Source organism: Sinocyclocheilus anshuiensis, unplaced genomic scaffold, assembly GCF_001515605.1.
Source record: "Sinocyclocheilus anshuiensis isolate Anshui unplaced genomic scaffold, SAMN03320099.WGS_v1.1 scaffold2322, whole genome shotgun sequence".
In the NCBI taxonomy this organism is placed as follows: domain Eukaryota; kingdom Metazoa; phylum Chordata; class Actinopteri; order Cypriniformes; family Cyprinidae; genus Sinocyclocheilus; species Sinocyclocheilus anshuiensis.
The window spans coordinates 336,125-350,363 of record NW_015556110.1 but is presented as its reverse complement, the minus strand read 5'-3'; the positions used below and the strand labels follow the sequence as shown (position 1 = coordinate 350,363).

Below are 14,239 nucleotides of genomic sequence, written 5' to 3'. Positions count from 1 at the left end.
ATGTGCTTGATTTGAGAGGATAAGGATTTGTAGCACACGCTACGTGACGTCCCAGCACGCAAGCCTGAACTTCAGAGTTCAGGTGTGGGTATGACCGTTCATACCAGTGCATGATGGACCAGGATAATGGTGCCAAAAGGCAAAGTTTGAGAGAAAAGACTGGTGAGTTGTAACTGACCTGGGCCAAGTTTGGCAACTGCATATAGCAGGTCGTAGTTAATAACTGGTGTGGCCTCGTCAATCTGTTGCCAGCCAACTGGAGGTGAGCCAGGAGGAGAGATGAGGAACTGTTTGGAAGGCTGGGGAGGAGCCAGGTGCAAATTGTCTCCTTCGGATGCTGGATTCTGCACCTAAGAGCCAGAGAGTATGTTAGTCCAGTCAAACAAAGACCTGACTTTGATGCTGGGATCAATCCAGATGTTTCTCAAGTAGTCATTAGCAAATGTGACCCTGGACCACAAAACCAGTCATAAGTAGCACAGGTATAGCTATTTGTAGCAATAGCCAACAATACATTGTATGGGTCAAAATTATCACATTTTCTTTTATGACAAAAATCATTAGGATATTAAGTAAAGATCATGTTCCATGAAGATATTTTGTAAATTTCCTACGTAAATATATCAAAACTTAATTTTTGATTAGTAATATGCATTGCTAAGGACTTAATTAGAACAACTTTAAAGGTGATTTTCTCAATATTTTCATATACCATGCCACAATATTTTTTTGCACCCTCAGATTCCAGAATTTCAAATAGTTGTATCTCGGCCAAATATTGCCCTATCCTAACAAATCATACATCAATGGAAAGCTTATTTATTCAGACGTTCAAGCATGTATTGTTCAAACATTCTATCTATCTATCTATCTATCTGTCTGTCTGTCTGTCTGTCTGTATCTATCGTTCTGTCGTTCTGTCGTTCTATCATTCTGTCTATCCATAAAGCCTATAAATCTTTAAACTTCAAAGCTTTTTTTTTTTTATTTTACTTTCAGAAAAGGCTTTGTAAAAATTAGTTACATGAATGCCTTTGAATTTCAATTTATTTTAATTCTACATCCTTTAAATTGCAGTTCTATATTCTGTTTCTCAGCTCAGTTCTGAATGGCAAATAACCCCGCAATACACTGCACTCATATATTCAAGATGTCCTTCTTTTGTACCCTCATTTTGCAACAACCATGTCAGCCTGATTTGGGCAGTTACTCTGGCAAGCGGCTAATACCAGCTATCAGAATGCATCTATTTCAGAGCTGTCTGCTCTAGCCAGTGGATTCTGCCCTACTGGAGTTGTCTCATCCTGAATATGAGTTCATTTCCTGCTCACTGAGAAGGGTTAGAGACCCTGACATGATTTACAGAAGGATTACGATACACATGATGTATGATCAAATGTACATAAAGAACAGACTCCCTAATGTCTCAGTATCGTTCTATAGTTCGTTCTATCAATTTTTTTTTTAATCTTTAAGCATGGCACTATAAAAGTTTTTGTCTTTTCTAGTAATTCGTGATTCCATTTGGTGCAGAGAAATTGCACACTTAGAGCAGCACTGTATACTTTTTTTTAATCAACTCTGATTCAGATCTAATCAGGCAAAAGCACCATATTACTCGACGAATGCATAGTTTGTATCTTAACCTGTTGTCTACATGTCACTCCTAAATGTACTTTATGTACATGTACCCTAAATGTATCCTTAGAAATACAGAGATTCTAGAAATTTTGGGCAACTGAAGCCACTTCTCACCTGGGCAAAATAGAGTTTAAGTTTCTTTCCTCTGAAAGGTGTCTCGTGCAGCTCTATTCTAGCGCTGGCTGCCGCTTTGGGGTTACTGAAATTGATTCGTACACGTCGGAAGCTCTTAAACTGCTGGAACGTCACACCCTCATTGTACGCGAGGAAGAGCGCTTCGAACATTTCCTGAAAGACAAAAAATAAACAAGGTAAATTAATAAGGGATAAATATTTCAATTCTGTCCACTGGCAAATGTCAAAGCATGAATAATTCATATGTCTTCACAGAGGACAAAGAAAGTCGAGCAGGAATGTTTTTTTTACTGTGCCAGAAACAAGCAAGACCTGTTCCACCAATATCAATCTTATCAGGGCCGTGAGAGAACGATTGCGAATAATGTCAGCATATCGCTGACAGGATGAACGTCATTGTATTACTTTATGGGACATGGCAGTCTTTGGACTAGGAACGCCTCACAGATCATCCAATCAGCTCAGCCAGAACTGGATCGTTTTGGAGAGACAGATTGGCTGAGTCTGTTATGACACTTAATATTCATTTCCTGTGCAGGAGAGGAACTGATGAAAGCAATTATATCTGCAGCTTGTCTCTCAATTCAGTAATCGGTCCTGCTGGGTCTTGGTAACCCTTAGCACTCTCAGCCTCATCTGTTAAAGAGAGGACTTTCCCAAATCACATGTATTTACCTGCATTCTAACCTTCACCTTGCAGACTTAAAAGGATTGTTCACCCCAAATGAAAATTCTGTCATAATTAAATTTTTTATTCAAACAGTAGAGCATGGCACTAGCATGACCAGGTCATGGTTTTGATTCCTAGGGAAAGCTAGAACTGATAAAATGCATACATTGAATTAGTGCTGGGTGGTATACCGGTTCATACCGAATACCGGTGTTTATTTTTGTTATGATATGAATTTTGAAAATACCGCAATACCGGTATAGGCTATGTCACTTAAACAACGTTCGGAACGCGACACTGTTTGAAAGGGAACATGTATTAAAAGGGGTCGTGTTTAGTCACTATTTAGTGTGGTATTTTTTGACAATATTCACTCATCATGACAGTAAAATAGGGCATTCTAAGTCAATATACTGCAGTATTTCCTCTCTCAATCAGTAGAAAATATGGTTAACACCCGGTCATGCATGAAAAAAACCCAATACCGTCATGTACCATGAAACCGGTATAATTTTGAAAAATACCGTGATATAAATTTTTGGTCATACTGCCCAGCACTACATTGAATGCAATATGATTCACTTTGGATAAATGTGTCTGCCAAATACGTGAATGTAAATTTACTCACCCTTCATGTTTACTCAAACCTGCATTTCTTTCTTGCTTTATATAGAACAAAAGATATTTTGAAAAATGTTCTTCAAAATGAAGAACACTCACAAAATGAGGGTAAGTGATGACAAAATTTTCCTTTTTGGGTGGACTATCTCTTTAAAACATGATGCTTATTGTTTTTGTAGCGATATAATGGCTTCTTATTAATTTTAAGTGCTTTAGAAGACCTCTGAAGACTTAATTTGTAACCTTAGAGGTGAGGTCATTTCTGACACTAGCAGCAAAATTGCAAATAAATAAATACCTAAATAAATAAATAACAAGTTTGTGTTTTAAAACAGGTTTCATAAACCCCTTAAATCTTAATAAATGACTTTAACTGGGATAGGAAAAAGTACTTTAACGAAAGCTGTTTAAATAGCTTATTAAATAAGTAAAAGCACACTGTTATGAAACTCTCTTTCAGAGTAGCATCTGAAACAGGATTGCTGGAATAGAAACACCTTAGACTGATTAGTATTTTCCAAAAAAAACAACATCAAATGTGCGTAGGCTATCACATTCCTGATTTGATTGTTCAACTTAGTGAGGTATTTAATTGCATTATTTTCAGAGACCTGTTAAAACGGCTAACGTCTCAGTGTTAGGTTTGCTTTGCCTTTTAAAGGCATAGCACTTAAGCACTTGGAAGTGAGGCCAATGTGTACACCAAAAATAGGTATTCAACATGAAACCCTCAAGTATGCCCTTAAATTCTAGCCAACCGCTGGTGAAACACTTCAATATGACGACAAACAATAATTTAAAATATGAAACACGTAACACAGGAAGGTAGATATTTAAAATTATGTTTTGTCTAAGAGACGTGCTTTGTTTGTATCAGAAATCAAGTTCAGGTAGAGATTATGAAATCACTGTCACATAAACTGTGGAAGTTAAGGATTGTAACCAGAAAGTTGAATACCATATTGAGTCTTCAAAGGTTGCCCTATTAGTCAAGGATCTCAAACTGCCAGCAAATAGTAAGTTGACCCCAGAAGTGTGAATAGTTTATACTTAAAATCCAGCCTGCAAATAATTTTTTTTCTTCCATGCAGCTCATTATACCTATTTTTATTTTCATAAAACTCGAATGCAATTCCATATTAAGACTGACAAATGCATGCTACAAGAGTACTGCTTTTACTGCATTTATGATTAAATAATGCAACCTTGGTGAGCAAGGCTCTTACGAACTTCAAACTTTTGAACAGTAGTGTATTAACTGGTATGAATTTAAATAATCCCTGACCATTACATCAAAGCCAGATCATGATGTTGCTGGTCTCTTAATGGGCCTGATAGCTGCCTGATTTACAAGCACCAGCTGTATAACTGTGTAGTTAAAATGTACGGTTGTAAAAGCACTTGCATTTGTTGTAGCTTTGCAACTAGTCCCAGTGCAACCCTAACTTGAGTTCAAGACTGCTGCCTTAAGGGAAGCATCTTCTGATAAGTGTACAATTTCTTGCTTTTGATAAAAACATCTTCTATAAATTACTCTTCACTGTCAGTCACCAGAGATTTTGCTCAGTGCTTCACAATACACAGAATCTAAAGTTGTCACTTTTAGCATCAGGAAATAGTGAATGTGCTCGATAAAAATGTCCAGAGACGGGGAAGATGAAAGATTAGAGCTGCTCACTGGTAATCTCCTGCAGAGACAGATGGATAGCTGAGGCAGTTTTCTTCCACAGCGTCAATTCGCCATACACCTTGTATCCTGTCACAATCTGTGAGAAACCTCCAGCATATTCCTTCATCTCTGAGCCAAGAGTGAGCATCCCTAGAGATGGCAGCTGTGGATATGTCGCGTCCAACGTGTGTCAGGACGTGCACTGACAGCTGGGCTCGTTCTGAATGACTCAGCAATGACAGGTGACAACAGATGAGTCCATGAGAGAGTTGCGGTGCATATGTGCACATTTTCTATCCTCCAGGTTTCTGACTCAGCACTTGCCTGAAGTTTTACAAGATGTCAAGTGCGTCCAGAGCTAATTATAGAACAAGAACTTGATGGCGTGTGAAATGCAGATCAAAGCACATTCGTCTGATCCACTGCACCTTGAAATGAGATCATTTTCTACCGTCACAGCACTGCTGGTCACCAGCATATGTCGAGTTTTGGATGCTGGTGTCCCTATCAGGCATCTTAACTAGCTTAATTAGCCTCCCTTGGTCATCCAGCATCATGCTGGTCTTTTTAGCAAAAGGCAGTCAGACATTTCCCAATTTTTGTTGTGAGAAATGGCTTTGCACATACAAGCTGAATTTTCAGTGGCACAGTGTACTGTAAAGCAGGGGTTCTCAAACCTGTCCTGGAGGACCCCTAGCCCTGCATATTTTGTATGTCTCCCTTATCAGACACACCCAATTCATGTCTTGCAGTCTCTACTAACGAGCTGATGAGTTGAATCAGGTGTGTTAGATAAGGGAGACATACAAAATGTGCAGGGCTAGGGGTCCTCCAGGACAGGTTTGAGAACCGCTGCTGTAAAGGACATTCAGGTTTGTTCACAATTGACCGTTAGCAGGGAGCTTGAATGACAGGCGATCTGACTAATCAGAACGCGGATATTATGTGCCGCCACTGCTATCTGCCATCTTGCCCGACAGCTACGGCCGGTCTCCATAGAAATCCATGTTAAAACGGGTTAAAAAGATGAATTGAATTGAAACTTTTTCAATATAACTAAATACAAAAACGTGTGGAGGGTTAAGCTGTGCTGTTGTTGGCTGCCACAGTAACGGCAATAAGCTAAGGAATTCCTTTAAAGTACTTGTTTTGCATACCAGAAAATCTGTCGTGTCCATCGCTGTATGCATGGCTTGCAGCACTTAAGTTAAAATATTGAGTGTGAAATAATAAAATAATATGTTAAACGTGCTCTTATCATTCTGTGGACAAAATCCCGTGAACTTCGCCCCGATCGGGAGCTGTATATGCACATGTGTGCTCATCTGTTTTCAATGCAGCTAACCTCGCGTCGCTTCATGTCATCTTCCCACTCATTAAACTATGACAGGTCCTTTACTGCAAAAAGACGGTCACTGTGACACTCTAAAATTATTAAACTATGGCGCCATGTGCTTTTTTAAACCATTTTCATAGGTTTCAAGTTATATTGTTGGCTCGGAAAATATGTAAATGCGCGCCTTAACCGCAAATCAGACAGGAGAGTAGATTAACTTCGGTGGACTTACACTTGAAAAATGGTGTGTTCCGCGGTTGAAATAAAATACTTTCTGATGTTTATTCATGTTGATTTCGTGCATTATGTAAATATGAAAAGACGGTCAGTTCACGTATTTGAACTGAGGCAATACAGTGATCTGTCACGACACATTAAAGAGCCACAAAATGGTATTTACTGTTTGAATTTCTTTAAAAATGATAAAAAGCTCTGTCTTATCTGTCGATGCCTTGTCAGTTTTCTCTTTGGTCTGCAATGTATTTTTCACTGCGTGAGAACATGAGTGTAGTGTGAGAGCGGCATTGTTTGTCAGGGATAGCAACAGTAACTTAGGAGGGCGGGTCTTTGTGAACGGTCAATTCAGACCAGGTTTATTTCTACAAATATCCTCTAACACAACACCACTTTGAACTAAATTTCAACGTTTTTATGGGTGGTGTTTGCCCATGCTGTCCACTGCCATGTTGGATGTGGATGTCAGGGTGTTGTTATAAGGTTTTTAATCACATTTCATATGGTTGAAAAGATGCTCTGAGTGCTTGCTAAGTGAGGTTATTGGTGGTTTCTTATTGGCTTAGTCAACGGAGCTTGTCTATGATATTCTGGTTCTTATAATTTAAAAACACTGACTGCTTAGAAAAGTTAAAACATGTTGCACAATATGAAATATCATTCTTGTTCTTAGCATAAACACAAACTTAGCATGAGTTGCAAGCCGAAGTGTAACACTTACACTTAGGGGTTTGATCAAATCACCATAGTAAGCAATAATAATAGAGACATTTGCATTAGCAAACACCAAAAATATATTGAATCAAAATATCTGAATCACGTCCTTGGAATGTGTTTGAAAATAAACTCTAATGGAAACACTGAGGTTATGGGCATCACTTTCTACCTTGAGTATATGAGGCCTAATATGCAAATTAATAAGAAAACAAACTTAATATTTTAAACAAGGCGATGGAGGTAAATATAGCTGAAGTATTATTGTACTTTATTGCCATGGGTTACATAGTGTTATGTTCATTTTTGAGAGCCCTCAGCGGACATTTCAAAGCTAAGTATTTGTAATGGAAATAAATCACATTCCTTTACAAATATGGACACCAAAATGAAGGGAGGAGGATGAAGGGTTATGTGCAGTGGAATATTTTGCCACTGGCTTTCTAAAAATATGACTTGATCTAATCATAAAAGGATCTGTGGAATGATATATTTAAAATTTTCCTAAAAAAACACCAGGACTTTGATGCATAGTATTTTTTTCCATTCACAGTAGATTAATCACACACACACACACACACACACACATGTATATATATATGTATGTGTGTGTGTGTGTGTGTGTGTGGAGACTAGAAAATTGGACATTAGCAAATTGACAGGTCTGCTCTTCATTTACCACCACTTTGAAACACATAATTTAAAAACAGCAACAGCAGTTGGCTTTAAGGGGCCTCATTTAAAGTGGTGGAAATGAACATTGATACCATCTGGTACTTGCTGGTATAAATGTCATGAGAATAATGTTGTAACAGAAAGTCATGATCGCTATGAAGCTCAGACTACAGTACATACACAATGTCGATTAACATTAATATTATTTTTGCTAACTTAATGTTCTAAAAACATTACATTTTGTGATTTGTGGACCAAAATGAAAGCATCCCCTTGACCTTAGTCACAGTAGATACCATATTTAACTCAATTCAAACTAAAAACAAGGCTCTGCACCATCCCAGGCACATAGTAGTATAATATGTTGAACGACTGTACTTCTATCCATCACAGCCTTGTTTTCGATGTGTCTGCTCTGACAAAAGCACCATTTTGAGAAGTTTTTTAAATTTGTTTAATGATGCATGCATGCTCATATTCCATATTTTTACATTTACTGTAATAAACAAGCTTTGACAGAATAGTTCACTGAAATATAAACAATCTATCATCATTTACGCACACTTATTTCGTTCCGAATCTATATGACATCACAGCATTTAGGATTGATTTTAGTTTATACCAACAACTAATTTTTTAGGAAAGCTGTGAAATACGCAATGAAGGTGAAAGCCTTTAGTTATGGTATTTTATGAAGGTCAAAATAAATTAGACGTATAGTATATCGCAATCACAAAACGCAATTCATAAGGTAGCCAAAAAAAACACATTGCTACGCACTGTAGGTTTTAACAGAAGTTGTGCGACAAAAACAGACATGCTTGAATCGGATGGGATAAAAATCACAAAGTATGTCAGTGAAACAATTTTACCTGACCTTCTCAAGAACATGTCCATTTTAGGTGCGAATGGAGTATTAAAGGACCAATCAGGGTGAATTACATTAAAAAGAGAGGGAAAACTCATTTGTTTTGGAAGCAGCCAAGCAGCCATGTTAGTTTATAAACAGCCTTTGGTGACGTCTGGGTTGCTGTATGATCTCAGCCCACTAAAGCATGAAATTACTGCGCAATGACACACTCAGTTACCAGCTTTTTGCTTGACAGATAAAAAGTCCATCAAGAATAAGAGAGACGCTAAAAATAACACACATTAGCCCAGTGACACCTCACTTATCTTCACATAGGTTGTTGCTTTCCTGCCAAGACAAACCAACGCAAGTACAAACTGCGTCAGATGACAATACTAAAATGTAAACAGCAGATATGGCTGGAGACTCCATTAGAATGGAATGATTGGCCTTCCCATCAAGGAAAAAAAACAAGGTGCTATGCTTTTCCACTCTTCTTTGAGGATGGTGTGGTAGGCATGCAGGCATTTAAGCAATTACAGCTGTTTTTCAGCCAAGCCGTGTGTTTACTGTTCACACTGTGGCTTGAAAACGTTCTTAATAGGGGGTGGAAAAGGGGAAAACGCAAACTGAGCCTAACCTTAACATTAATCCTGAAATGAATGTCAAATTTAACAGTCCCCTGCTTTTAATCAAGACCAGATCCTCTCCTTGCTGGGAGATGAATTAGCATCAGATGGTGAGGAGAAAAAGGTGAGTTTTTCTTTGCATGGAGAGACACTATTCATCTTAAACAGATCCAGGCCAGATCCTCTCGAGCTCTTATTTTTTTGGGCTCAACTTTGACCTTGGTTAAATATAACTCTTTAAATGTACAACTTAAAGCTGCACATTGCTTCTCTTAGGACTGCAAGCCTATTTCATGAATACTTGTATAATATGGTAAAGTAAACAAACAGAGGTCTCAGACCTGTTCACTGGCCTTCTGATGCATATTTTGCACCAATTTTTTGTTTGATCTGGCAATCTCTAATCTGATTGGCTGGCTTTATGTAACTTCCTGAAGTAAGGGCACACAGGTTTTTATCAGTCTGCTTGGAAACTTAAAAGTCATGTTTACAAGGTACTGTGTGAACACAACATATATTTTTGAGGAAGAAACTAAATTTAAATGAAGACTGTATTTTCTGCTTTGTTTTGTAACTATAGTGTCTATATCGTTTGTATTTCTTACTTTTGGACAAGGCTGAAATTCTGATCACAGTCTATACACAATGTCTGCAATCTTCCCTGTTTTCACTCGTTTGCATACACTGTGGCACCATGATTTTAAATAAATGCTGTCATGGCGTTATTGTGGTATTTGGCACCAGTGTCATGGCTAACTGAAACCAAAACAAAAAAAACCCCAAAAATTGGTAAATAAAATAAAACATAAATATTAGATGAAACACTTATACTAAAAAAAAGTGTTGCCTTGCGAACTAAGCAACATAAGTAGTAACATTAATAAAAATGAAATAATGATTTAAAGCTATATAGAAATATTTTTTAAAAATAATGAAAATGACAATAGCACATAAAATCACTTAAAATGTTTTTAAATAACTTTTTTTACTAAAATAAAAAAGCTAATTAGAAATATTACTATAATAGTATATAAATACTAAATTAACACAGTCTGGCACTAATCTAGTTTATATTTTTATTCCGATAAAAAGATGCTTCAGATAATCCCGCCCTAAACGGCACAACAAAATGTAAAAAAGGTAAGTGGTTAGATGCTTTAAATTGTTTATATTTAAAAATAGGCAGTTTCTTGCTAGAATAAGCTGTAACGTTGACCAAACATATGATGTGTCAAAGGTCTAGCTAGGTGAAACTTAGGCATCGAACAGATTTGTGCATGTGTATATGAAAAAGAGAATGATTTCATCTTCAAACATAAAATAGAAAGGCCTTATAATCATGTAAAGATGAAACTACAATCTTGAGAGTCTTCTAGCACAATCAGGTAAAGGACTATCAAATGCTTACTGCGAACAGGGAAAGAATGCTTCTACTTGGTGAACTGATATGACAGGAAATGGAGTCGTGCTACAGTGCCTGAGATGTTCTTACTGTTATTAGAGGAAGCAGGTCACCTCCATGGTACCCAGAGAAAATAAATGTGACCTCCTGACTTGCAGTGTTCCCAGCGAGGATCAAATAAATGTGGAAAGCCCAGAAGAGCCGCTGCTCTTCCTGCTATTACTCAGCATTATGGCCCAGCTGAAACTCAGCCCAGTCACAGCGTAGGCAATGTGAAACATGTCACAAGAAACTCATAAGGCAGGAAGAGACAGACACAGGGGTCCAGAAACACTGCATGATCTTATAATGGTGAATAGAAGGGATGCATATGGGAAAGATAAAGAGGTAGTATAAAAGACTGGAAAATACTGCCATATCAGTCTATATTCTTGACAACATGAATACATGTTCAGAAAGTTTTCCAAAGCCAGCTTTGGGTAATATACAGTACTCGAAGCAATTATTTAATCTGGGAGTGGAGGTGGGATAGACACAGAAATTACAAGTCACATTTCTGGTTTGTTCCTTACACAAAGCCAACATATAGATTCAGTAGACTTGCAATATATAGTTCATATGGACTTTTTTGTGGACTATGAATAGTTGTATGGCAAGTGCAGTGTATGATTTATTAAAAAAAGAAAAAAAAACTAAATTTTCTACAGAATAAGAAAGGTTTTCATCAAAATTAAAATTAATTATATTTTTTAAAAAACTTTTTTTTCTGCTGTCATTAACAAGGCCGTGTCGGTGGGGAAACACTATTTACCAACAACTGTACAGCAAACGTCTGTTCACACGAACACAATGAACGTTCGCATAAAAATTCTGTGTGGAATTTGTCAAATGAAATGATTTGTCTATCAGACCAAAAAGGAAATGGCGAATAAACATGAAAATGCAAACTCGCTCTCTGACAGTATGTGGTGCCTATGGAAAAGCAGTAATACCTCAGTTACTCCGGTACACAAGGTGCTGTACAATTTTCTGACACCCACTTGTCACAGAGAATAAAGGTCAAAAAGTCAAACAATATTTACGTTTTCAAACAGCTATTCAGATTTTTTATGAGACAACACCAAATACAAGAGTACAGAGCACTGTCATTTAACAAAATAATTTATTTCTATAGCGCTTCGTACAATATAGATTGTTTCAAAGCTCTGTTCGTAAGTTCCACCAAATCATAGTTTTATGTAACAACAAGTGCTCTGTGCACTAAATATCATTGGTTGGCCAGTTTTCTTCGCATTTCTCTTTAAAAAAAGAGATTAGAATACCTCTATGTAAAAAATCTGTTACATTCATATTCCTCTGAAAAGATGCATTAACAGCCATTTGTTCAAATGAAAATATGAAGAAAAAAAACATTTCATAACTCAACATAAATCTTGGTGTGAACATCCCTTAAGCATTTCACTTTTCAGAATCCAGTTAAATGAAATAAAGCCCCATCCTACATTATTTCCTGCTTAATTATAGGTTTCACTCGAAAAAAGTAGCCTAACATTACAATTTAAGTTTCCTTTGTAGATGCTTCCATGATGTTAGACAAAAAAAAATTCCAATCTATTTTTGGATACATAACGCTTAGGAGGACTTCTAGTCATCTTTTAAAAAATAAACTCCTTTGCTACTGACATTCCTTCCATGTGCAACGAAGACACAATGCATAAAAATTGTCAGCAAATGATGTCAGGATAGAGAGATACACCAAAGCTAATATTTACAGTACAGTATAATGTAGTTCAATTAAAACAGATTCAACTGATTCCAAAGGGTGCAATGAAGCATTACAAACACCCATCCAATTAAAGGATGTGGAATCAATGATGACCTTGTATGTCTGACAGAGTGTGTGATGTGAAAGATGAGCATGTCACAGACTTCAGAGAATGATGGTCAGTCGGGCAAAAGCGTGATGCACTGAGATCAAGTGTATTTTTTTGTAATGAATGGTGTGCGGTGTGAATGAAAAGAGCTGTCACAACAACCCTATGAGGCAAGACAATCAAAATAACCACCAGGCAAAATCATTAGACAGAAAATCATTTTAAAGAGGTGCATTTACAAACACAGTCACTTGAAAGACAAGACAAAATGGTCAAATTTGAATCGATGAGCCTTTTAGTGCAAAAGTGGTTTGAGAACCTACTGTAATCTGTCTTCTTTTCTGTAGATATACATAATGAGGCACTCTAGTATATTGACAAACAAACATTGTCTAAACATAATAACCCTTTTTATTTGTACCACAGAATGAAGGATGTCAATGTGACAGTCTTAACATCTCTCAAAATCAGTTACACCAACCCTTAGCCGTACATACCCTAAACAAGTTGGAATTTCCTGCCCTACCTTGACCTCCCGACTGGTGAACACCTCCACGTCCACCGCACAGGCGATGAGGGTGGAGATATTACAGTCCACGCTCCTGGAGGGCATGCTGGGCTCACTCAGATTGAAGGGATGACAGATTGAAGGGATGACGGCCCCTGACAGAGTATGTGTGAGGAGCGCGTCTGAATGCACGCGAGGCTGTGTGCGAGTGTTTGGATGTGCTGATTTCCTGCTCTGAAGAGCCTGCTGTAAACTCTCAGACGTACGTGTGTGTGTGTGCGTGAAAGCTGCCACCCCTCCTCTCCTCTCCTCCTCTCTCTCACTCACTCCATGCAGTGACATCACTGCCTCTTTTTTATGAATGCTCGCTTGCACTTGCACACACCAGGGTGTTTTTTTTATTCATACGCTAAGTCTTTTCTCTCTTATTTTGTCTCCTGTAGCTGTTCTTGGGTCCAAAAACTGTTATACGTGGCTAGTGTAAGAAATACAATAAGATATTTTCTATTTCAACACCTTTTATTTTTGGCAGTTTATTCCATTATCACTCTGATAGGGCAAAGGAAGACAGGAGAGTGACTCAGCACTGCAGATTAATATAAAGTCGCATCATAGACACAATAGTGAGCGGATGGAAAAGAGAGCTCTAGAACAAGAAGGATGGAGAGAGAGAGAGAGGGAGAGAGAGAGAGAGAGAGAGAGAAAGATGAGGTCTGTGGATCCCGGCAAGACGGATATATTATTAATATCCCACTCATTTACGTGACATCATTCAACATGCAACAAAAAGGCATTCATAGGGGAGTTTTCTAAATATAGGTGGCTATTTTTGTTTCTCCAGCTTGACGTCACACTGTATTGATTTTTATATGACAAAATGTATAAAAAAAATGTAGTACAAAACACTTGTGTTTAGTTGTAAATTACAGCAGGCTGAAGGGGACTTGTCAGGGTGTTCAATTTTTGATTGAAAATACAGCTAACCAGGATGGATACGTAGATATTTACAGTAATTTTGTAATAATTTTATAGACAATAAAGTAATTCTGTACTTTATTATAGACAATAAAGTAATTAATCTTGTGATTAATTTAATCTGCTTTTTATTCAGCCATTAGGTTTTGTAAATACTATGATAAATATGAGAATATATAAGAGTCATAAGAAATGTTTCAACAACATCTGATTTTAATTTCAGTAGCAAAAATGATATTAGAGTTTTGTAAGTTTGATTCATTTTTGTGATTATGTTTATATATATATATATATATATATATATAT

The 14,239-nt window shown here is 37.2% G+C and overlaps 1 protein-coding gene across 2 annotated transcripts in view; it reads right to left on the bottom strand.

The window, feature by feature from the left end:
• The window catches only part of rcan2 (regulator of calcineurin 2), a 76,449-nt gene that overhangs the window by 14,519 nt on the left and 47,691 nt on the right, over positions 1-14,239 (bottom strand). Inside the window, exons 1-3 of one of the 2 annotated variants that reach the window (XM_016470742.1) lie at positions 12,977-13,086; positions 1,756-1,929; positions 179-350 (exon numbers count right to left, since the gene is read on the bottom strand). In XM_016470742.1, the coding sequence (XP_016326228.1) occupies positions 179-350; positions 1,756-1,929; positions 12,977-13,063 (433 nt within the window). In that variant the 5' untranslated portion in view covers positions 13,064-13,086. Of the gene's footprint in view, positions 1-178; positions 351-1,755; positions 1,930-12,976; positions 13,087-14,239 lie in introns of those variants that run through there. The other variant, XM_016470741.1, reaches the window with a different exon arrangement.